General features: G+C 49.2%; 1 protein-coding gene across 2 annotated transcripts; it reads right to left on the bottom strand.

The window, feature by feature from the left end:
• Window positions 1-5,257: 5,257 nt before the first annotated feature.
• Window positions 5,258-22,900, bottom strand: mtcl3b (MTCL family member 3b). 2 transcript variants are annotated; one of them, XM_072696215.1, is made up of 8 exons: window positions 22,515-22,900; window positions 22,018-22,242; window positions 20,235-20,393; window positions 19,900-19,968; window positions 18,782-19,346; window positions 17,609-18,297; window positions 15,110-15,758; window positions 11,250-11,340 (listed from the first exon to the last, which is right to left on the bottom strand). In XM_072696215.1, the coding sequence occupies exons 1-7, from the start codon at window positions 22,620-22,622 to the stop codon at window positions 15,648-15,650; spliced, it is 1,926 nt and encodes a 641-aa protein (XP_072552316.1). In that variant the 5' UTR covers window positions 22,623-22,900; the 3' UTR covers window positions 11,250-11,340; window positions 15,110-15,647. The 2 variants fall into 2 exon arrangements, with proteins under 2 accessions (XP_072552317.1, XP_072552316.1); XM_072696216.1 differs by lacking the exons at window positions 17,609-18,297; window positions 18,782-19,346; window positions 19,900-19,968; ... (1 more) ...; window positions 22,018-22,242; window positions 22,515-22,900 and adding exons at window positions 5,258-7,191; window positions 8,241-9,039; window positions 9,235-9,302; window positions 9,426-9,833 and having other exon boundaries at window positions 11,106-11,340; window positions 15,110-15,649.
• Window positions 22,901-24,834: the final 1,934 nt, after the last annotated feature.

Genomic DNA, 24,834 nt, shown 5'->3' on the forward strand with positions numbered 1-24,834 from the left:
GTCTGCCTGTATACCGCAGCGGTGACCTTAAAAACAAGGGTTCGGATTAGCAATTTAACTTAGCGTGTTTCCCCGCTTAACACACACGTACTCAATCAACCAAGGCATGTTTAAGGCGTTCTTAGTTTAGCACTGCAGCTATGAGGCTAATGCAGCTAACAAGCAATGAAAGCTTATACCCCACCAATTAGCATGGTGCTAACTGAGGTCTAAATCACACTTCGTTAAAAGTCCACGGTAACGGGTGGTGGGTGATGGTGGGCTTCTGTCTGTCAGCATCAGTAACGCCCAACTAGCCCAGAGTTCTAAGAAGCTAATAAATCTGAGCGTGAGACGTTCTCCGCAGAGCAGGTGCTAAAACCCAGGCCGGTCCAGCTCCGCTGTAGGCTGCGGTAATGGAGACGGATACAAAAGGTGGCATGAATTTCACAGCATGGCACCGTCTGAGCACGGAAATAGCGGATGACCTCATCAGATCAGGTTGTGGAGGGAGCCGCAGCCCGGGGCTGATCCTGTCCTGCCTTACATCACCGCTGTCTGTGTACAGCGCAGCTCAGATACCGACAGTGGAGCGGTGGACACCCATACTACCCCTACGTCCATTCAACACCGCTACACTACATGTCCAGATGTTTGTCTGCAGCTTGTCTAGTCCCTGTAGAGACATATTGATGTATCTACTGCCAAAAGAATAGGACTCTCTGGAGCAGATCAACATCATGACCCTATAATGCCAGGCGTGGGCTAGAGGGGTATAAAGCCCCCCAGCATTGAGGAGCTGTGGAGCAGTGGAAGGACTGTGTTCTCTGGAATGATGGTGGTGGTGGAGCTCCATCCAGTACTTTTGGGTTGAGTTGGGGATGATGATCCAACACGATGACTTCACTAACGCTCTTGTTGATGAATGCAATCAAATCCTCACAGCAATTCTTCAAAATCTATCAAAACTCAAAATTGCCATATTTTGAATGCTTAGCTGTTTACCCAACTTTGACACTTTTATCTACACTGCATACTACATACTCGAGCACTAGTTAGTATTAGTGGTTAGTATGCAATTGGGACGCACCCCGGGCCCTGGGCTGCCCCTCACACCTGCTCCTCCTCGTCTGTAGCGAACAGGTTATCAACTTTCCTAAAAGGAGTCAAAGGTCGGCGCTGGACACACTCGACATGATTAACATCAGGGTAAAAATCCCACAAATGCAAACCTACACCAGTAAAGATTCCCGTGCTGCAGTACACGGCTGAACTCAGGCCCCGTGTCGGCTAGCACCGCTCACTTGTCTTCACTTGTAAATCTGCTTTATTAAAAACAAGCTCCTCTTAATTGTTTTTAATGTAAGTCATTATTTTTTATTATTTTTTTTTTGTTAAGCTACACTGAGTTTTACTGAGAAGCATTCATGCTAGTCATTTTAGCTAATAGTAGCAAGACTAGGGGCCCTATTTTAGCGATCTTTAGGCAATGCTTTATTTTGATTTAGGGTGTGTCGGTGCACCTAGCGTAGCTCGAAAAGCTCAAAAGTGATGTACTGAGTCTCTTAATTAATCACGGGCGTGTTTTTTTGGCCTCTAATAAACCAATCAGCACTCGCCGTTCCCTTTAAGAGCCAGAGGCGGTCTGTCTGACCTTGGCGGGTTGCTATTTCAGTGGTGTAAAGCGTGGGGGGGTGTACGAGCGTCGGCCTGCACTCGCCTGTGTTGACAATTCACTGCCAAGATAACAACGAACGAACGTCTGACTGTTGACGTCTGAGGTTGTTTTCGGTCAGTGGTGCACCTGCATTTTCCGTTGCCAAGATACGTAGCAGTACGGCAGAAATTGACCTGAACACCCCTCATTTCGAGACCACCTGCTGTTAAACGACGTAGACGGAAGGCAAGAAGATAGACTGTTGGTGGAGTGTAAGATAGCAACAAGCATCGCAACAGGCCTTCCGATAGATTGTTAGATTGTTAGAAAGTGTTTTAGCATTGTTGCTAATGTTATGTGTTAGCCAGATGTAATGAACACAGCTCAGCTCTCATTCACTGTGAGCTACATTAGCAAGCTAACCCTAATCTCTACAGTTTTGCCACGACCTTAGTAAGTTGTTACACCATGTAGAACTCAACAGGCACTGATTTCACCTGGTTACCTCATGGTACCTGATTAGAGGATCAATAAGCCAGAATTTACTGAAACAGCTCCACCCATTCCCTTAGATCAGCTCTGTCCAAATGTAAAGCAAGCTGCCTATTCAATCTGTACAACACTGTACACACTGTACACTGCTTTACTGGAGCTTACACCTCTTACTTGAGAGCTTTAGCTCTTTATTTTGCCCCCAAAAGGCTCAATAAAACTGCAGAATAGGCTCCGACGCACCTATAGCTAGACACCATATGTGCTAAGAAGTCGCACTGCGGTCCTGCAGGGACCTCGGTGCAGGAGGAGCTTTGAGAAGTGCTACTTTTCCACCCAGCTAGTTTCTGGTAGCTTCTACTTGAGTCAGCATTTCCCTGAAGTGCTCGATTCTGGAGCCTACAGCAGATGTTGCAGCATATCCATTTGGTTCCGGGAGCTCTACTCGAAGAGCTTAAGAAGGTGCATACTCTCAAGCGCTCATACTTTGAAGACCACACGGGACGACATTGCCTGTGCTTGTAATAAAAGACTGGAAAAGACAAGTTGGTGCAAACCGGTACCTCAGGGTTCAGTGTTAAGACCCTTTGCGTTGTGCTGCAGTGTTTTCCGTTGTTCTCTGCTGGCCTAGATCCACACTGAACAGCGGCCTATGGTGTTGTAGTGGATGTGTACTGGCCTGGGACCAGCATTAAGGCTGCGTCTTTAGTGTTTTAGGGTAGACGCTAGCAGATCTCAAGCTCTTTAAGATTAGCCTGCAGGTGCTAAATGACTCTTCCCACAGAGACCTCTTGGTGACATCAAGGAAACACTCCAGCTGTCTTGGCCCATACCATCTGACTTTAGTGTACCCGGTTTTGATTTGGGGTGTGCCGGCTGGTGTGTTTATCTGACCTTAAATATCTTGGAACGGAACGCTCCGTCCAGGCTTTATAGAGAGAGAGAGGCATAGAGCGAGAGACATTGAGAGAGAGAGAGAGGCCATGGTGAATCATTACATGTAGATTAGAGCACCAGACGGATTGACACTCGGCTAAATGGAGGGGTGATGACATGGGCTGGCTGATGAGAGGAGCAGAGTGGATTTCAGGCTCCGGCTAGCGCTCGCTAGCATATGGGCTTTTAACGTTACGGGAGAGGACAGAGTACAGTGCATTGACCGGTGTTACATCAGCACCTACAGAGCCCATTCTGCCCCGTGTAGACCCTCTGTATGTCCTAGTTCAGGACTGTGGACATGTACATGAAGGCATATACTAACCTAGTGGTCCCCAACCATGGTCCTGGCCATGATCCCTGATCCCAGGCCCTTCACATTTCAGTGCTTACCCTTGCCCCAACACACCTGATCCAGCTAATCAGCAAGGTGAGGTGGACGAGGGTTGGAAAGCACTGTCCTCCTCATTTTCTGTGCTTATGAAAACAACAGCAAAATGTGGTTTTGGTCAATGGTCCAGCTGGTCTGCCACCATGACCAGATTAACCAAGGTGGTGGACAATTACAACTAGCATGACCAGTTTGAACGAGGTAGTTGACTCCCATGACTGAGCTGGGTAATCACCATCAGCAGTTTTTTTTTTTTATGGGTCAACCCCTACAATTTAGACGGTTGACCAGCATGACCAGCTTAACCAAGTTGGGTGAGAACCATAACCAGCATGACCTGATGAATTTTACCAAGTTGGTCACCCATCATGACCATGGTGGTTGACCAGCATGGACAAGCTGACTGACAAACATGGCCAAGTTGGCAAGCCACATTGGCCAAGCTGGTTGACCATAATGACCAGCATGATAAAGCTGGTTGAGAACCATAACCAGTTTGGCCAGTTTTACCAAGCAGGTCGACCATCACAACCAGGCTGGGTGACCACGATGACCAGCATGGGCAAACTGACTGACAAACATGGCCAAGTTGACTGAGCACAGTGGCCAAGCTGGTTGACCATAGTGACCAGCATTAATAAGCAGGTTAAACACCATAACCAGTATGGCCAGTTTTACCAAGCTGGTTGACCATGATGACCAGCACTCTGCTCTCTAGTCTCCAGCTCAGTAAACCCTTAGAGTGAGAAGCAGACCAGCCTGGTCAGATATGCAGCCGCGTGAAGGGCTCATTCTGTCAAAGTGTGTGTGTGTCTGTGTGTGTGTGATACTGCTTATACAGTATATCACACTCTGCTCTTGTCTGTATATATCTTGTCCTTTGCTGTCAGGGGCTAAGATTTCTGGCACCAAAACAACGTCACGCTTGCTATTTCAGGCCCAAGTGCTACATAGCGCAGCAGAATAGCATGGCTAAGAGAGTGGCATGATGGGTAGGAATGGGCGCTAGAAGCCGGTGGGACCCCGAGGGGTTGGAACAGACCCCTGCTGATGATTTTTAGAGTGGTGAGACAAGGCCAAAGACTGTTAATACCGCTTAATGAGGATACTATTAGACGTGGCCTTCTGATGACACCGCCATGAAATACGGGCCTTACAGCAGTGAGAGAGAGAGAGAGAGAGAGAGAGAGAGAGAGACTATGCCTCTGAATGGAGAAGCGTTTTGAAGGTTTGACAAAAGAAGCAAAACCCAGTATCTGTAATTTACAGTCCAAATGTTTGTGGACACCCCTTATAACACCAGTATACTTTCCCAGTATCCACAGTAATCAGGTGGAGCTTATGTAAACTCCGCCCACCAGGTAAACGTCTAAAATCAGTTTCTATTAAACTCAAACACCTCAAAATGGTTCTCTCAGAACGCTTAGAACCCAGCCAGCATGCTCATGTGGGGGGTGGAACGTGGACTAGATGGCTCCCAGGTGGGCATATGGGCTCTGAGTGGGTTTGCATGCGTTGTTACTGGGACCCAGTTGGGCTTCCCATCATTACAGCCCACCCTAATCTCACATGGGTTCCATCTAGGCCTCATATGCAGTGTCCAACACAAAAAAGGGGGTCATTTCTAACCCCTCCTGGTCCCACCACTGAGCATCCATATGAAACCATCATGGAACCCATGGGCAACAACGTGATGGGCTTCACATACAGGCCCCACCAGGACATGCTAGCTGGGAATACTCCTTCAATGCACCCCTGCCTCTCTCACATTGACAATAATGAGCTCCAACCTTCTGTCAAAGCACTTTAAAGCCTTTATTAGAGGAGAAAAATAGGAGATAAAACATCACATTACAGTAACGGTGACGGCGGCAGTCTCTCACGACGTTGCGTCGCCGTTTTAAAGCCACTTCTCTCGCAGTTACCTCTCAGGGGTGCTGAACTGAAGGGCGATGGAGATCTGGATGAGTTCTTCATTAAAAGCTGAGATGCAGATGTACGCAGTCTGCTAAGGTCTATGGGAAATTCCATGCAACAGTGGTATAAAAGCATAGTTACAGTACTAAACACTTAAAGCCATACTGAGGGTTTCAGACCGAAGATCTGTAGATGCCTCCACTCTGGCCTTCATATCGTCTCTCACTGTGACGGCTGTCTACCATCAACCATCAACCCGCACTGATTTCAGTATGAACGTTTAGGACGGTTTGTAGGAGCTGTTCTAGGTTTTAGCATAGCTGCTTTACATTGTATGCAGGTTCTTCAAACTGTAAACGGATCCCATTGAAGTTGGAAGTTCTTCAGGGAACCAAACATGGTTCTTCAAGCTGTCCAAGGACGATGCAATAAAGTTGGAAGTTCTAAATATGACCTAATATGAATATAAAGACCTAAATATGGTGCAACAGAATCGTGTGGGCAGATTGGTAAATTCTGATATTTGATGATGTTCAGGCTGGATCAATAACAACAAGGTCCTCCATTCTGGTGCAGTTAGCAAGCTAGAGCTAGCGGTTAGCATGCTGACTGACTGCCTCACCCACTTTCAACAGTATAAAACAACCCTGCTGAACTGTAGCGAAAGAAGGTGTCGCTAACTGCTGTGGTTGGCGGCAGTACCGCGACCACTGTGTACAGCTTGATTAGCCGAGCAGCTAATTAAGCAGTTAGCAAGCTAGCTAACGGATCACACTACAATTAAGTCTTTTGAGGATTGAGGATGCAGTTAGCTCGTCAAAGTTTGGCCAAATCGAACCTGCCGCCACATTTATTTGCTCCAGAATTCTGCTGTGATTAGCATGACTGGGCCTTCCCTGCTGATCTCCGGTCTGAAGCGCTAGCGTATGGCTTTAAGGGGTTTTAAAAGGACACTGAAAACAATGGCACACTGTTTATTTTGCGCTTGCTCATCACACCACAACTACCACGTGCTGCAGCTGTGTACTGTGCATGCTTTGTACAGGCTTCGTCATGTAGGTGCAGATCAGCGCCAGCAGGATGGCACCACGGTAACCACACACTCGAAAAAAAAGGAAGAAGAGAAAAAGAAAGCAAAGAAAGAAAGAAAAACAATAAAAAATGAGAATGATAGAAAGAAAGGTGTAGATGGAGATGGCCGGAAGGCTAATGGAAGGGCGTTTAGGCACAGGAGTGTATCAGGCCACCTTAGATCAGTTTCACAGTCCAAACGTGTCACATCCGTTTCTACGCCAGTGCGGTTTCTATACGAGCACCGGCGCCTGTTTGTTTTTACAGTAATGGATTTTAAAGGTTTTAAAGAAAGCACAGTAGGTAAGGCTCCAGTTCCTCCTCTCAGCTGACCGCTGCTCTCGACTGGGCTTTAGAAAACAGGGGCTATTTACAGAGACAGACACACTGAAGGGTCGGGGCGTTGGGGTAGAAGGGGTAGAGGCTGGAAAAGATGATGCTCAGATGTTTAGAAAGGTCTTGGAGATTTGGAGATGAGTCATTCTGTCCATCCAGCAGGGTCACGTGATGACTGTCACATGATGACGGTTTCTGTGTACAGATTGAAGCCGTTGAAATTGCTCAAGTTGCTGGAGGGCTGCTTGGCCTTGCGGGCGGGGCTGGGCGGGCGGTGCATGGGGCCAGAGGGTGTGGTAATTTTAGCCGTGGGGGTGTGACTTGCCCATCTGGATGGGGGTCGCTGGTTTGCTGGCCGAGCAGGGCGGGAAAAACTCCTGGAGGGAGGGCTGGGAGATGGTTCGTGGTTGACCTGAGAAATCAGAGAGAGGGTATGAGTGTTGAGGTATGTTGAGGTTGAGGAAGGGGAGGAGCTACATGCTAAAATATGGAGCATGTGCTGCTTTATGATGTGCTACGTAAATATGGGAGTTTGTAAAAGTTCCACCTTAAATCCACCATCATGGTGCAAGTGGCAAAAAAAACGACCGATTTGAGCATTCTGAGGGCGATACTGATACCAATAATATCGGCCAACATTATAATTATGTTTTAGGTTTAAGTATTATTTTATATTATATTATTATTATTATATATACACCAATTACCCAGCCTGTATGTACCCCCCCCCCCCCCCCCCATTGCATGAAATGCTCCCAAAACTACTGACGGTAAAGACCAACACACACACACCCCCCCAACACAGGCTAGCAGACACCAGTGGCAACCAGCACTGCACTGGAGTGATGTGAGGAGACAGCAAGGCCAATTGTGCTCTCTCTGGGCTTCGGCTGCCGATGGCTAGCAGCATGTCTGGGATTCAAACCAGCGACCCTCTGCTCATAGTGACAGTGCCTTATTCCTCTGGACACCCCCGGCTCTGAATAATCTTAAGTAGCATGAATATTACAGCAGTGTACAATTTTACCTTATCGTCTTTTATCAATTGTGGGTTCGAATCCCAGCGATGTCATGATCAAAGTTAATTATCAGGCAGTTATTAGCTATATTTTCATCAATGCTGATTACACTATGCATCACCCATATCAACTGATATCTGTCGGATTCTTTCTGCAGCAAATGGTATTGAAGCTGCATGATAGCCACATCTGTAACGTAGCAGTTAGCACTTTTGGTCTAAACCGAGCTGACGGCCAGATTTAGCAGCCAATCCATTTCAAGAACAGCAGAATACGCAAAAATAATCCAGCAGCCATCCATGGCCAGTCCCCACACCGTCCCTTTCTATTTACAAAAGACGAAGTGTTGCTGGAGTCAGTCAGCTACTGTGCGGCCCACCCTCTGATTAGTGCTGTAGGGGACTGTGTGTTTGTGTGTATGACTGTGTAAAGCCCCCATCACCTGCTGTGTGCTTCTCTGGCTGGTGGTATGTTGCTCCGCCTTCACTGCATCCAGAAACGGACCCTGGCTGTCCCTTCTATGACCAGGATCTGCACCATGTCCCTTTCCCTGGTACTGAGAATTTGCACAGCCGCCCAAGATCCTTTCCACCATCCTGTAGTCAGCCTGGACGTCCGCTGCCTGGGACCCCCACTGCCCAGAGTGTCCCTGAACACCAATTTTCCTGTTCGCCCCAGTCTCCACCCGGGGGGGTGCCTTTGTGTGAGGGTATGAAGGGTTGGTGCTGTAACTAGAACTCCAGTGTTCTCCACTGTGGACCACGTGTCTAGGGCCAGCAGCAGCAGCAGCAGTTGCCCGAGGCTCTTGACCGGACTCTGGCTGTGTGGACGCCCTGCTGACAGAAAACTTGCGCTGGCAGACAGGAGTGTTCTGGGCTTTTGGGGGCTCGACCGGGATCACGGTGGTAACCGTCCCGTCCTGCACCAGGGTCTTACCCTCGTTCTCCTGCAACATGGCGCCAAACTTGCGCAACACTGACGGGCTGCCACCGCACTTCCTGTCCACCAAAGGGCACTTTCTGTCCTGTTGTTGTGGCGACTCAGTGAAGTGGGTAGCGCGAGTGAGGACGGGGGTAGGGGGGCCGTCCCTCTGTTTGAATGGAGGCTTACCGACCGACTTCTCAGGGGACGACTCTTTAGAGCAGACGGGGTCTTTCCAGCTGACGTGGCGGACTGGAGCTTCGCCTAAGCTTTTGTTCTTCCTGTTCTCCACTTCTTCAAACTCGGCCACACAGCCAATCCTGCAGCAGAGAAGTAAACCCAACCAACCAATGAAAGGTGGCTAATGATAGATGATAGGTACACCCATATGCTAATGAGTAAAAAGAAAGATTAGGACTTGAGCAGATAATTGAAACCTATTTAAATGCTAATGAGTATTTGTATTAGCGGTGTGTCTGGAGAGGTCCCATTTAGGGACTGGAGACAGAACGTACCTGCCAGTCAGGGGCCACTGTTTGCTACCGTCCTGATAACAGTAAACACTCTGATTCCCCCTGGAGCTCTGAGGGACACAGATAGAGAGGGTGGGAGTGAACACAATTACTGTGGAATCACCAGACAAAAGACTTTGGAGGAACGCTAGGTTGGAACTGAGAACTTCCGAAAGCTACAGAAACCCACTCACTGTGTCCGGAGGTCCAGGGTTGCTGTGGCTCGGTGTGAAATTAGATCCCTGCCCGAGGTACCCATTCAGAATGTCTAAGGTGACATCTTGACCTCCATTAATCTGGTAGCTTTCAGGGCAGTGGAAGCCATAGCTGTGAGGATTAACTGCACCGCCAGAGTAATCGCTGGAGTAATGAACGGCTCTGGTCTGCCCCACCGGGAGATTGGTTCTTGTTCCACTGCATGGATCAACTGGACGGACCTCCCTGTTGTTGCCATGGGACCTGGTCGGGCCATTGTAGCCGCTGATAGGGTAGTCAGATGCGGCGTTGATGGGAAGCAAGGTGATGTCCAGGTTGGTGGTGTTTGTACTGGAGTTGGGGCCGGTCTCAGAGGCTCCCCTGCGAGCTTCCACCTCCTTATATAACTGCAACATGGACAGGACACCACATCAGTCAGGCCTTCACGCATGTACAGATGTTGCAGCGCTGGAGGCTAATACACAGGCCCAGTGTCCAGTGTTGTGGTCCACAGCATGACCACATCAGTGAGCTTTATCCAAAAGTGCAGGCCTGTGTGTGTGTGTGTGTGTGTGTGTGTGAAGGCTTGTCCATCCCAACATGATTAAGGTAGTGTTTTCTTTCAGCATGTGTGTGTGTGTGTGTGTGTGTGTGAGAGAGAGAGAGAGAGCGTACACGCCCATTCCAACATTATTAAGTTCATTAGGATCCGCTTTCAATGTGTGTGTGTGTGTGTGTGTGTGAGTGTGTGTACAGCCGCTCACTATGTGTTTAATAAGCTTGTTAACATCTGTCATGGCAGAGTGTGTGTATGTGTGTGTGGTGGCTGGATTTGGGGGTGGCTATTCTTACACACATAAACATAAACACACACACACACTCCGCCAATAACAGGGATAGCAGCATGTGCTGCCAGCTCCAGAGGGGGGTCAGCCAATCAGAAAGCTTGCTGTGAGCCACCACGATAACAACAACAACAACAACAGGGAGGACGATGGACTGACCCCTGCTGAGCATGTGCAGATGATTGTATCCGGGTTTGTGTGTTGTGAGTGAGGTGAGACGGGCGGGATGTTGTGGGGTCGAGGCTGTGGGCTGTTGTTTATGGTGTTTTGGCTAGTGTGTGTGATGTTTGGATAGTGTTGGCTGGTGTTTGATGTTTTGGGTGGTGTCGGCTGGTGTTTGTGATGTTTTTGGGTGGTCCTGGCTGGGTTAGCTAGGGTTTATTCATATGATGGTATTGTTGGTTGGTGCTGCTAGTGTTTACTAGTTGGTACTGGTGTTTACTGGTTGGTACTGGTGTTTACTGGTTGGTACTGGTGTTTACTGCTTGTTATTGGTGTTTACTGGTGTTTACTGGTTGGTGCTGCTAGTGTTTACTAGTTGGTACTGGTGTTTACTGGTTGGTACTGGTGTTTACTAGTTGGTACTGGTGTTTACTGGTTGGTACTGGTGTTTACTGCTTGTTATTGGTGTTTACTGGTTGGTGCTGCTAGTGTTTACTAGTTGGTACTGGTGTTTACTGGTTGGTACTGGTGTTTACTAGTTGGTACTGGTGTTTACTGGTTGGTACTGGTGTTTACTGGTTGGTACTGGTGTTTACTAGTTGGTACTGGTGTTTACTGGTTGGTACTGGTGTTTACTGCTTGTTATTGGTGTTTACTGTCTCTGCATCTCACCTCTTCAATCTTCCTCTGCATGTCCTGCAGCTGCTCCTCCCACTCCTGCATCTCAGAGTCAAAGGAGTCCAGCATGTCCACTCGTTCGCCCCCCCACACACGTCCTCCATGATCCAGCCCACAGTGAAGCTCTAGGGCTGCCATGACACAAACGTGTGTTTTTCACTGGCCCTCCCCGAAAAGTCACTCAGAGGACCAGCAGGTTCTTAAAATGGTATGGTGGAACAAAAGGGTTCTAAAAGAAGAAAGAGAGAAAGGCGAGAGATTAAGGGGAGGGGGGTGGACCATAACATCTTACAAAATATTCCAGAACACAATGAATACCACAACGGGATGCTTTTCAGAAGAGGGGACATCAACGTTTCTAGTGGTCTCCTCATCATAGAACAGTCCCACCTATACATTCAAGCTTGTCCTCAGAAGGTCCAGCTACAGTACCCTCACAGAAGTCTCCTCAAGGACTCTTCCCCTTGAAAGGTCCCCTTGTCAACCTTTCCATGATGTAACCTGCTAAAACATCCCTGCCATGCGCTCTGAATGCACACCTGACCCATTCTGTGGCCACTTCCCATCCCTCAACTCTGGCCTTCACCGTCAAAGTCGTCAGCATGTGCCCCCTGCTCAGGGTCTTCATCAGACCAGCTCATGTTACTGAGAAGTTCAGAACCTCTGACCTGCTTGGATGGGCTTGAAATAGTCCCTCATCTTCCAAAGCGCCGCCAGGGGGTCAATCGAATTTATGGCTGCACATGAGCTGTCCACGCTGAACTAAGGCTGGATTGTTTTTTTTTCTCTCCGGAACATCAAGAAACACGACACCCCAGGGTTTCTCTGAGTCTCTCGAAAGTGCCGGAACGGTACCACCGTGTGATGTAAGAACTGAGGGATATTCATAGCTCTGTAACCAGGCTACGCATCGTAAAACTCAATTCTCGTGTGCGTCACAAGCTGAGAGAGAAAGGTCTGCACTCCCGTGGTCAGATATACGGCCAGGGCCAAAGGAACCGCTCATAAAAGCTTTACAAGCTTCGAGTGTTGATCATATGAAATCTGACCCGTGAACCCTGAACGCGAGCAAGACAACACCGTGTCCCGTTGTAACGACCCACCGGGTTTCTGCCCAGGTCATCTGAACATTTGTCTTCTCAGTAGACCTATAATCACAATCTCCCTGGAGCTGGCTCTCAGGTTCTCTCAGGTTCTCAAACCAGTCTGGAAGTACCTTAAATTTCCGGCCTGTTCCTACCGAAGAAATTCGGTCCCACTTCTAAAACCATCAAGAGGTTCTGAAACTTGTCCCCATCAAATTCCTTACCTTACCCTAGGCCAACACCAGCCGGTCTCTGCGGCAACCGTGAAAAAGCGAAGAACTTCCACAGCCAGCGAAGAATTTAGTCCGTAAACCAGTAAAACCAGTAAAACAATTCTCAGCAAAGTTGGACTGGACTGGTCCTCTCAATTCCACCTGAGTTCTGAGTTCCTCCTCAGTCAACAGCTGTGTGCACTCTACCGGCGCTACTAAAGTCCCCCTCCAGTTCCCTTTTGGACCGTGACGTCAAAGCAAAGTCCCGCGGATTGGATTTTAAAGCCGTCCCGCGTCCGGCCCCCACGCCTCTCTTCAAGGTAAACAACCCCCGTCGCAGCAAGACTTTATAGTGCCTCCTGCTATTTCCACCGCGGCGTCACCCGGCCTGGTATCCAGTGTCATAATGTCAGATTTATTCCGCCATTTGCCGTCTCCATGTGAGCGACTGTCGTCACCAGCATCTCCGGGTTATAATTACAAAAGACAGAGAGAAAGTGTTTACAGGGCTGTTTTCGGAGGGCTATTTTAGCGCCGCCGCTGCCAGGCCGTTCTGTTGCTGCTCCGCTTTGGGGGACTTGGCAGATTTGAGTCTTGTGACTTCAAGGCCAGGTGCTGATTCGCCTCTGCCTGTGAAACTGGCCAGCTGCGCTAAATGCGGCAGCCGTCGCAGGCCACTGGCTAACGCGTTCTTTTTTGAGATGCCGGCGGCCAGAATTAGCGAACTGTCAGCGGATTTGATCCCGGCAGTTCACGCTTGATTTAGTCTGAATTTATTGTGACACGGGCTGGTTGCACAATAGCCGCCATGCGTCACCTCGGCTGCAGCCGCATCGACCGCTGACCCAAATAGCCGCCGGACATGATGGGAGAGACGGCGGACGTGCGGGGGACGGGCTAGGGCGATATTACGTAATACTTATTATTAATATTTACTTCTTGCAATTTTCTGAATTTGGGGAATCCTTCACTAATTGCTTGATGTTTTGGGCTGATGCTGTTGAAAGGGTCCCCAGTTCCCCATCAGGACCCTAAAATGGGAACAGTGGACGACTACAGCGAGTACTGGAGTATTTAGTATATCTGCAATCAATACAGCTCTCATTTTATGGCCCATGGATGTTTACAGGAGGGCATTTTTATGCAATGCACTCCAAAATTTGCAAAAATTGCAAAGACCAGAGCACCCAGCGGTGACGCAATTGGTTCACTGGGGCGTCCTGTCAGTGTCCTAGTCGCTTAGGAATAGCCGCTTCGCCCGGGTCTACCCCACGCTGAGGAGGCTGCAGCAATGGCCTAAAAAAAGTCAAAAGGTCTGGATTGGACCGCTGTTAGCTGTAGGCCGGCTCTGCCCGCAGATTTTATCCCCAATCCTGAGTCTCTGAAGCAGCTATTTTCATTTTTAGCTGCCAAGCAACCGCCCGTGTAAAAATACAACCTGATTCTGCTGCACTGCTGAACGTGAAGAGTTGCTAATGGCATGATGAAGTACACGCTCAGGAATACTGCCAAACACTCCACAGGTTATTATTGTTCCTGTACACAAGAACAAGCGCCCGCTGCCGTCCTCCCGAGGGGTATTTCAGTGCCCTACAGATGCTGCACAAGCCTATCTCTCCGCACGGGTGCTGCATGACCTTCTCTACAAAGAGCCGGCACGGGTCCAGGCCCTAGTCCCTGCTGTACCTGAGCTGCCCTCGGCCCAGGCAGTAATGAATCAGGCATGTCGCTGATTGGCTGGAACAGGGGTGGATGGAACTGAATGCAGGGACTGCCAGCGATGATCACACCGGCGGCTCTCAGGACCCGGCAGGGTCAGAGTCAAAGTCGGTTCTTTATAACTGTTTAATATTTATTTAATACGCCAATTCGTTTAAGCAAGTTAAGCACTTTCCCTCCACCTAGGTTTAGCTTCTTTAGCTTTACACCGGAGCTACGAGGCTAATGTAGCTAACAAGTCATGGAGGTTTATGCCTCGCTAATTAGCATAGTGCTAACTGCATGCTTCTAAGTCACTTCTTGGGACTCGTGTTGTGTCTCTAGGGTGTGAAGAAGAAAGAGGCTATTCAAGCCCAAACAGCTGATTAGATCGTATAGCAAGAATGCCAGCTAGCAAACCAGCCAGGACAAAAGTATTGGGACACCCGTTCATTCATTTCTTTCATGCGTAATTTAATGGTATTAGAAGAGCTGATCCTGCTTCCATTGAAGTAACTGTCTCTACTGTCCATAGAAGAGGACTTTCTACTAGATTTTGGAGGAACATTGCTGTGAGGATTTGAGTAGTGAGGTCACCACCCCACCTCATCATCCCCAACTCAGTACTGGATGGAGCTTCACCACTATCCATCACCCCAGAGAACACAGTTCCTCCTCAATGATGGGGGGCTTTATACCCCTCTAGCCCACGCCTGGCATTAGGCAGCATGGAGCCAATAGGGTCATGATGATGATCTACTCCTGAGAGTCCTATTCTATTGGCAGTACTTCTCTACAGGGACTAGACAAGTGTTTCTGCACATTTGAACCTTTTTATCAGCTATGGGTGCAACTTAAAGTAGCAGGATGCATTCAGTAGAAGGGGTGTCCGCAAACTTTTGGATAAAGTGTAGATCTAGTCTGCACCTCCACAGTCCTGACCTTCTTTAAATTTTAACATTCCCCTCCGTTTAAGTGTGGATTCTGCCATCTACACACTCACCTGTGGAGAAACAAGAGCCAGCCGGTCTTTAGTAGATGGTGAGAGAAGGAATTCTGGGAAATGTAGTCTGGGTTGACGCTAAAGCTGAGCAACAGTTGTCCTTTTAGCAGATACCAAGTGAAAGCCTGGTAGGAGCTGGTAGAGAGTCCTCCATGGCAGACATGCACTCTGGGTAATGTAGTCTGCAGTGGCACTACAGTGCACGTAGTGAAGTCCCCTTTTGATGAAGTACAGTAGGCATGCATAGACATTGGAGGGCCGTCTCCATGGAAGTCCCCTTGGGTGGTTGTAGTCCTCAACGGCAAAAAAGCGCCCAGGGTGTGGGTAATGCAATGTCCAGTGGCAGCCATAAGCAAGAGCTCTGGGGAATGTAGTTCGTATGACTTAGGAATGCATTCTGGGAAGTGTAGTCCTGTGTGCTTGAGAGAGCCTCCTGTAATTCTGCGACCATGGCAACAACGCACACACGACATCAACAAACAAACGGAAAATCAAAGGGGCGGGGGAGGGGCTATGCTAACGACAGGATGGGCGGAGATCACAGGACAAAGAAAAGGGTGAACAGGAAAACAAGTTTAAAGATGGTGGCGTAGGAGAGCGAGGAGAAGAGCACTAGAATGAGGATGAGTAAAATGATGGGCTGGAACATCTGGGCGAGTAAACGGCAGGTTAAAGGACGTGCATCAAAAAACAGAAGGGTGCATGGAAAGACAGGGTCGGGGGGAAAGAGAGAGATCGTCAGTGACTCGAAATTCCTTTAAGGAAAACTTCACATGGAACACAACGTCAAGCTAACAGGGACTGGTTAGCATAATGGCTTTAGCATCGTGCTAACTGAGCCCTATTAACTTCCATTCAGAGTTAACCAGCATCTTAGCACTTTGCATAGTGGCTAACTTTAGCTTACAGTTAGCTAGCATTTTAGTGTGCTAGCATTTTAGCATGCTAGCTTTTTAGAGTGAAGTATTCCTTTGAATTCCTTTGAAGTTGAAGCTACAAAAAGCTTAAGCCAGAGATTTCCTTTTATGTCTTCCACAGATCACAAACTTCCACCTCCGAGCGCACAAGGTCTCAAAGCAGCGACTGGTTAAGGTGTGTTACACACCTGTTGTTTGAATCAGACACTCAACACTCACAGGTACACACACACACACACACACACACACACATATATATATACCCACACATTAGGGCCCGACCAATATGAACATCTGTCACCAGAGCTAAAGGTGGGCAATGTGACCATATTTCTTGTTATTAGCTTCCTTTGTTATCGGATAACCATAGCAACGAATGCACCTAGCATTAGCTTTTAGCCTCTAATCATCCATTTCTCCTTCTCTGATCGGCCTAGCATTAGCTTTTAGCATTTTCTGCCTCACTTCCATATTCTCCTGAAGTTGCGTTTAGCCTCAATGGGCTTTTACTGGTGGGCGGAGTTTATGTAAATATGGGGGTGTGACTAGTACAAGTCAACGCTGTTATGTAACAGTTTGGGGATTTTAGAATTGGCTCGTTTTACAGCTCTGTTTTGATTCTGCTGGACCTTTAAATAAACACTATATGGTCAAAAGTATTGGGACACCTCCTCATTCACTGCTTCTGCTAAAATCAAGGGTCTAAAAAATAGTAAATCCTGCTTTTGTTGGAGTCTCTACTGTCCAGGGAAGAAGAAGGTTTTATACAAGATTTTGGAGGAGTATTGCTGTGAGGATTTGATTGCATTCAGCAACAAAAGCATTAGTGAGGTCAGGATGTTGGATGATGATCAACACCCCACCTCATGATCCCCAACTCAACTTCACCATCATTCCAGAGAACATAGTTCTTCCACTGCTCCACAGCTCAATGCTGGGGGGCTTTATTATACCCCTCTACTAGCCCACGCCTGGCATTATTAGGCAACATGGTGCCAATAGGGTCACCAGTGTTGATCTTCTCCAGAGAGTCCTATTCTATTGGCAGTACTTCTTCTCTACAAGGACTAGACAAGCTGTGTGTGTATCTATATCAGCAATGGGTGCAACTTAAAGTTGCTGAATGCATTGATTAGAAGGGGTGTCCACAAATATTTGGACACATGGTGCATCACAATATTATACAGTGCTATATTGCCCACCCTTAAGCCACGCCCATACAGATCCATTTCCAAGGTTTACAACAGAAAACAACGTAAACATAAAAGAAGCCACAAATTAATAACCATAAACATTAATCAAGACTTAATCAAAGCACAATGTCCTACTGGTCCATTAAAGAAATTAAACACACTCACACACACACACACACACACACTCACACACACACGATCACAATATCACTTTCTGATTCAGACAAAATACAGCATTTACAGCGACATTCCCAGACATCAGTACCATTAGTAGCATTCCCCCTAATAACCATGTTATCATGCACTCGATATATCAGCCAGGCCTTAATGTACACATCACACACACACACACACACACACACACACACACACACTCAGGCTGGACTCACAGACAGCGGCTCCTCGGAGCGTCTCTCCTCCGGTCTGGGAAGCTCCAGCCGGTCAATAAAGCCCTGCAGCTCCTTCCTGAAGGCCTTCATCTGAGCGTTAATGCGGAAGAGCAGCTCATGCTCCCGGACCCTCCCGCCGTCGCCCTCCTCGTCCCCGCGCCCGAACGGGTCTCCATTAGCCACGAACACCCGCGCCTCCGCCATGATGGTGCCGGTGTCCGTAATGAGGCGGTCGATGGTCCGGCCCAGGCGCTCCGCCTCCGCTCGCACGTCCATCATCTGCTGCCGCTCACGCAGGGACCGAGGGAGGAAGCGGCCGGCGTCGGAGGAGTACAGCGGCGGGCAGCGGGGGGAGCTGTTCCGCACCTCCTCTGAATCACTCTCGCCTCCCACAGGACCCTCGCGTTTGCGGTGTGGAGGGAGGCGCGAAGATGAAGAGTCGTCATCGCTCCCTCTACGACCTCCTCTGTCTCCTCCACCACCCCCTGCTCCTCCTCCACCACCGGCTCCTTCGCTCTCGGCGTCACTGTCCAGGTGAGCGGCGGTCACTTCGTAGCGCTGCATGTTGGACAGCAGCACACGGTTCTCGTACTGCAGCTGCATCACCTTCCCGCTCAGGTCGTTGATCTGCAACCGCGCCGCCTTCAGCTCCTCCTGCAGCGCCTCCGCCTTTCCGCCCTCCGCCACGCCTGCATCGCATTAACAGTACACCCTAATTAGCGATACGTTTTTTGTACTGTGGTCAGATCACTCACACATCCTGCCGAGACGGTCAGGGATCGTCCAGTGTTAGCAGAGAAGGCTCTGACTGTGAACAGTTGATATTCTGGTACACTAGGTGGCGCTGTGTCTAGCCATTCACGTGTAAATGGTATGATATGGCTGGAATGACCACTCTTAAGGTCATGTGACATGAAAATAACAAATACTACATAGCTACGATCAGCTAGCATTAGCTATCATGCAGTTAGCTACCACGTGTGTCGCTAAGAGTGCAGTATGTCATTAGACTTAGCCATGCTAGGTAGCTAACTGTATGTTAGCTCATTAGCAACGCTACTTTTTGAGGTAAGACTCACAAATGTAGCATATCAATAAAGCTAGGTTCTCATGAACATCAGTTATTAACTGTATCCAGTAGCATGGAAATATAAACTACAATAAGAGTTTTACCCTCTGCTGCTGAAGCCCCGCCCCCAGAGGCGGAGCCACTGCCGTGTCTCCAGCCCTCCTTGAAGCGGAGCTTGTTCAGCTCGCCCGTCACCCTCCTGTTTTGCTCCTCCACGTCCGCCAGGTTCCTCCGCAGGAGCTCAGCCTCGTCCTCCACCAACTGCAGCTGCTGCCTGAGTTCCGAAAGCTCCGCCCCCTGCTCTCTGGCACCTCCCCTGGCTGTCCCGGCCGCTCCCTCGGGCGACGACTCGTCCCCCCTCATGTTGTCCAGCTCGGCCCTCAGGCCGCGGTTCTCTACCTCCAGCTCCACGATCTTCCGGCCCAGGATGTTGGCCTCCTCCTCCACCAGGCGCAGGCGGAGCTTCAGCTCCGATTCTCTCGTGGTGGGCGGACCCCCGGCCTCGCCTTTGGGGTGGGGACTGTCTAAATCTCCGTAGAAGGAGCGGTACTTCTGCAGCTCCTGCTCCAGGCGGTCCTTCTCCTTGTCGATCGTCGCCATCTTCTTCCTCATTAGCGTGGCCTCCTCCTTAATGAAGGACAGCTGGCACTTCAGGTCCTCGTTATCCTCCTGAGAGCGACAGTGACCACAGCTTTTAACAACACAGCAGAAAACACGCCCAGTACACTTCACGGACAAAAGTATTGGGACACCAGTTCATTCACTGTTTCTTCTGAAATCAAGGGCATTCAAAAGAGCTGATCCTGCTTCTGTTGGAGTAACTGTCTCTACTGTCCAGAGTAAAGGACTTTCTACTAGATTGTGGAGAAGCATTGCTGTGAGGATTTGATTGCATTTAGCAACAAGAGTGTTAATGAGATCACCTCATGATCCCCAACTCTCCAACTCATCCCAAAAAAGTGCTGGATGGAGCTCCTCCATCATTCCAGAGAACACAGTTCCTCCACTGCTCCACAGCTCAATGCTGAGGGGCTTTATACCCTTCTAGCCCACGCCTGGCATTAGTTATTATTATGGTTATAGTGGTTATGGTGGTGGTTATTATGGTAGTGGTTATAGTGGTTATGGTGGTTATGATGGTTGTGGTAGTGGGTATGATGATGGTGGTTATGGAGGGTATGGTTGTGGTGGTGGTGGTTATGGTGGTTATGGTGGTACTCACTTCACTGGGGGTCTGGGCAGGCTTCCTTTCGCTTTTCTGGGCGTCCTTGCTGCCCCTTCTCCTTTGAGACTGCACACACACACACACACACACACACACGCAGACACACACATACAGAGCAGGGACATTACACATATCCATGTAGACACAGTGTGTGTGTGTGTGTGTGTGTGTGTGTGTTTCAGAAGGAACAAGAGACAGTTAGTTTGAGGCGATGCTGTAAGATGTGTGTGAGACAGAGACAGAGAATTAGTTGTGTGAGTGTGTGTCTCTGTGTGTGTGTGTGAGTGAGTGTATGTGTGTGTGTGTGTGTGTGTGTGTGAGTGTGTGTGTACCTCTTTGTTCTTGTCCAGTTCGTTCTGCAGGGTCTGCTTGGTGATCTCCACCTCGATCAGTTTCTGTCTCAGTCTCTCGTTCTCCTCCTCCGTCTTGGTTCTTTTCTCCTCCACGTTCTCCAGCTCGTGATGCAGCCTGACCGACACGTCCTTCGCCACCTGACCCCCCCCCCCCCCCCACACACACACACACACACACACACACACACATACACACACACACACACACACACACACACACACCATCACTGAGCAATCGGGGGCTACAACCACACACCTGTTCACTCACACTCAGAGACCCCCTGTCTGTCTCTCTCTCTCTCCTCCTCTGTCTGTCCGTCTCTCTCTCTCTCCCTCTGTCCGTCTGTCTCTCTGCCTCTGCCTGTCTCTCTCTCTCCTTCTGTCCGTCTCTCTGCCTCTGTCTGTCTGTCTCTCTCCCTCTGTCAGTCTCTCTCTCTCCTTCTGTCCGTCTCTCTGCCTCTGTCGGTCTCTCTCTCTCCCTCTGTCAGTCTCTCTCTCTCCTTCTGTCCGTCTCTCTGCCTCTGTCGGTCTCTCTCTCTCCCTCTGTCAGTCTCTCTCTCTCCCTCTGTCTGTCAGTCTCTCTGCCTCTGTCTGTCTCTCTCCCTCTGTCTGTCTCTCTGCCTCTGTCAGTCTCTCTCTCTCCCTCTGTCTCTCTCTCCCCCATGTCTGTCTGTCTCTCTGCCTCTGTCGGTCTCTCTCTCTCCCTCTGTCTGTCTCTCTCTCCCCATGTCTGTCTGTCTCTCTGCCTCTGTCTGTCTGTCTCTCTGCCTCTGTCGGTCTCTCTCTCTCCCCATGTCTGTCTGTCTCTCTGCCTCTGTCTGTCTCTCTCTCCCCCATGTCTGTCTGTCTCTCTGCCTCTATTGGTCTCTCTCTCTCCCTCTGTCTGTCTCTCTGCCTCTGTTTGGTCTCTCTTTCCCTCTGTCTGACTCTCTGCCTCTGTTTGGTCTCTCTTTCCCTCTGTCTGACTCTCTGCCTCTGTCAGTCTCTCTCTCTCCCTCTGTCTGTCTCTCTCCCTCTGTCTGTCTCTCTGCCTCTGTCAGTCTCTCTCTCTCCCTCTGTCTGTCTCTCTGCCTCTGTCAGTCTGTCTCTCTCCCTCTGTCTGTCTCTCTGCCTCTGTCAGTCTCTCTCTCTCCCTCTGTCTGTCTCTCTGCCTCTGTCAGTCTCTCTCTCTCCCTCTGTCTGTCTCTCTGCCTCTGTTTGGTCTCTCTTTCCCTCTGTCTGACTCTCTGCCTCTGTCAGTCTCTCTCTCTCCCTCTGTCAGTCTCTCTCTCTCCCTCTGTCAGTCTCTCTCTCTCCCTCTATCTGTCTCTCTCCCTCTGTCTGTCTCTCTGCCTGTCAGTCTCTCTCTCTCCCTCTGCCTCTCTCTCCCTCTGTCTCTCTCTCCCTCTGTCTGTCTCTCTGCCTCTGTCAGTCTCTCTCTCTCCCTCTATCTGTCTCTCTCCCTCTGTCTCTCTCTCCCTCTGTCTGTCTCTCTGCCTCTGTCAGTCTCTCTCTCTCCCTCTGTCTGTCTCTTCATCTATCTGTGTCTACCTCCCCTATGTCTGTCTCTCTCTCCGTCTGTCGTTCTCTGTGTCTCTCTCCCTCTGTCTGTCTCTCTCCATCACTATCTCTATGTCTCCCTCTCACTCTCAAACGTCTCTCTCTCTCTCTCTCTCTCCCTTAGTCTGCCTGTCTGTCTCTCTCCCTCTGTCAGTCACTCATTTTTCACCATCAATATCTCTATGTCTCTCTCCCACATATAAACTCTTTCTCTCTCTCTTACCTTCAGGTCCTGCTCGAGGCTCCTGAGCACATCTTCGTCCACCTCTCCGGTTTGCGCATAGCGCATGCGCCTTCTCTCTGCTTTGCGCAGTCTGTACTGCAGGATGCGGCAGTTCTTGTTTGCGCGCTCCAGCTCGCGCCGCACCTCTTCCAGCTGGCACGTGTCCTCCTCGAAGAAGGTGTCGCGCATCTCGTCCATTTCCACGCGCATCTCCTCGATCTCGGCCTAACGCACACAAAAGCGCCCTTTTTCACAATAAACAGCAGCGCGCGCCACCGAAACACAGCAGCACGCAGCAATAATGTGCAACATGTAGCACTGAAACTGCGCATGCAATATTAACACACACACACACACACACACACACCACTAAAATGAAACAGACTGCGCCCTTAATGTGGCGCGTGCACCACAACATTAATGTACTGCATCATTTTAATTGTATTATAAACAACCAGCGCGAGGCATCCGTGTTGAGCTCGTGTACAGCCACAAACCTTGAGTTCTTCATTCTCCTCCTGCAGCTTGTCCACCTCCTCGCGCAGCAGGGCCTCATCCTGCCGGCTCGCCGGGCTCGGGGCCTCCGCAGCTTCCTCCTCCTGCATCCCTGTAAACACCCCCTCCTCTTCCTCCGGAGAGCTCGATCAGCACGCGCGCACCTCCTCCTCGTCCCTCCGCTTGCGGATGAGTCTGTGTGTGTGTGTGTGTGTGTGTGTGTGTGTTTACCCCTCTCTCTCCTCGCGCGCTAACCCCGTACAGGCCTTCGGCGTATCTGCTGCATCCCTCTCCCTAACATCCGGTCCAGCCTGCACCCTCCTCGCGCCCACGCTCACGGATAACCGCCAGCATCGCGCATCTCCAGCAGCGGTGTTCGAATCGTGAGCGAGTCGGATCGGTTCTTGTGAATCGGTTGACTCTCTGATTCTATGTAGCCCATATTAAAGGGATAGTCCTCCAACATTTCTGCCTAACTCAGAATTCTAGCTGAGCTCAGTCAGAGTCGGGGGTCCGGTGTGAAACTGAGCTTCACTGTGGACAAACTGACCCTCTGACCTCTCTACAGTGGAGGTGAATGGAACCAGGTGTTGGTTGCCATGACTACAACACAGATACAGCTTATAATGTATCTACTATCCAAACCCACCAGTGAAGCTACACGAGTCTTCTGAGTTTTATATGGATGATGATGATGATGATGATGAAGAAGATGATGGTGGTAAAATAGTGAATAGAGAATCTGAACTAATCCAGTTCTCTTTAGGGACTACTTTCTGTAGCTGCACTACACCCTGCAGCATGTATCCCTCCACCATTTTAATGATGCGGTTTTAAAAGCAGGTTCTAGAGCCGAACTCTTCTCAGAACTCTGGTAGAACAGTGTCTCAGGCATCAGGCAGCGTCTTCATCACCATTAGGTGAAGAACTTTCTGTGAGGAGCTTTTATTAGAGCTTCAGACGTCTGCTTCCCTTCACCTCCACTGTAGAACCACAGCTCTGACTAGGGGAGCTTATCTAGAACCTCCACTATAGAACTCCAGCTCTGACTGGGGGAGCTTATCTAGAACCGAGCGTTTCACACAGAACCCACCAAACCCCCAGTCTGGATTTTTTACCTTTTTCACAGATAAGCATGAGCTCGATTTTTAGTGGAAACTGATTTTATGTTTTTTAATTAATTAATTAATTAAAGTAAGTGTTAGCGTGGGAATGGTGCGGCAGCGCCCCTAGTGGCCGAGCTCAGTGTAGCTCTTTGTGAGTTTCCAGACAGTGTTTGGAGTTCAGGGAGAAGATCAGCAGCCAGAGCTGTGTCCATAGAGGTAAAGCAGGCCTCAGTCTGCAGAGCTCTGTCAGACCACAGGGGGGCGCCACCTGTCTGGGTGCAGGGCAGCTGCTGTGAGACTGGAGATTGGGCTGAAAATGTTCCAGTGTAGCGTCATAAACAAACAAACAAACAAACAAACAAACAAACAAACTGTGAATATCTAAAATAAGACCATAAATCCAACAGTTCTCTCCTCAGGATCAGATTCTCTGTGCTGTGTTGTGTTGTAGTGTGTTGTGTTGTGTTGTGTTGTAGTGTGTTGTGTTGTGTTGTGCTGTGTTGTGTTGTAGTGTGTTGTGTTGTAGTGTGCTGTGTTGTAGTGTGCTGTGTTGTGCTGTAGTGTGTTGTGTTGTGTTGTGCTGTAGTGTGTTGTGTTGTGTTGTGTTGTAGTGTGCTGTGTTGTAGTGTGCTGTGTTGTGCTGTAGTGTGTTGTGTTGTGTTGTGCTGTAGTGTGTTGTGTTGTAGTGTGCTGTGTTGTGTTGTAGTGTGTTGTGTTGTAGTGTGCTGTGTTGTGCTGTAGTGTGTTGTGTTGTGCTGTAGTGTGTTGTGTTGTGTTGTGTTGTAGTGTGCTGTGTTGTAGTGTGCTGTGTTGTGCTGTAGTGTGTTGTGTTGTGTTGTGCTGTAGTGTGTTGTGTTGTAGTGTGCTGTGTTGTGTTGTAGTGTGTTGTGTTGTAGTGTGCTGTGTTGTGCTGTAGTGTGTTGTGTTGTGTTGTGCTGTAGTGTGTTGTGTTGTGTTGTGTTGTAGTGTGCTGTGTTGTAGTGTGCTGTGTTGTGCTGTAGTGTGTTGTGTTGTGTTGTGCTGTAGTGTGTTGTGTTGTAGTGTGCTGTGTTGTGTTGTAGTGTGTTGTGTTGTAGTGTGCTGTGTTGTGCTGTAGTGTGTTGTGTTGTGTTGTGCTGTAGTGTGTTGTGTTGTGTTGTGTTGTAGTGTGCTGTGTTGTAGTGTGCTGTGTTGTGCTGTAGTGTGTTGTGTTGTGTTGTGCTGTAGTGTGTTGTGT

The sequence above is a fragment of the Salminus brasiliensis genome, chromosome 14 (assembly GCF_030463535.1).
Source record: "Salminus brasiliensis chromosome 14, fSalBra1.hap2, whole genome shotgun sequence".
In the NCBI taxonomy this organism is placed as follows: domain Eukaryota; kingdom Metazoa; phylum Chordata; class Actinopteri; order Characiformes; family Bryconidae; genus Salminus; species Salminus brasiliensis.

Coding starts and splice junctions, on each gene's coding strand:
- mtcl3b (XM_072696215.1), bottom strand. CDS start 22,622: ATGCAGGAGGAGGAAGCTGCGGAGGCCCCGAGCCCGGCGAGCCGGCAG. Junction 19,969..20,234: donor AACTGGACAAGAACAAAGAG/GTACACACACAC, acceptor GTGTGTGTGCAG/TCTCAAAGGAGAAGGGGCAG. Junction 18,298..18,781: donor CGGGGCTTCAGCAGCAGAGG/GTAAAACTCTTA, acceptor AATGCGATGCAG/GCGTGGCGGAGGGCGGAAAG.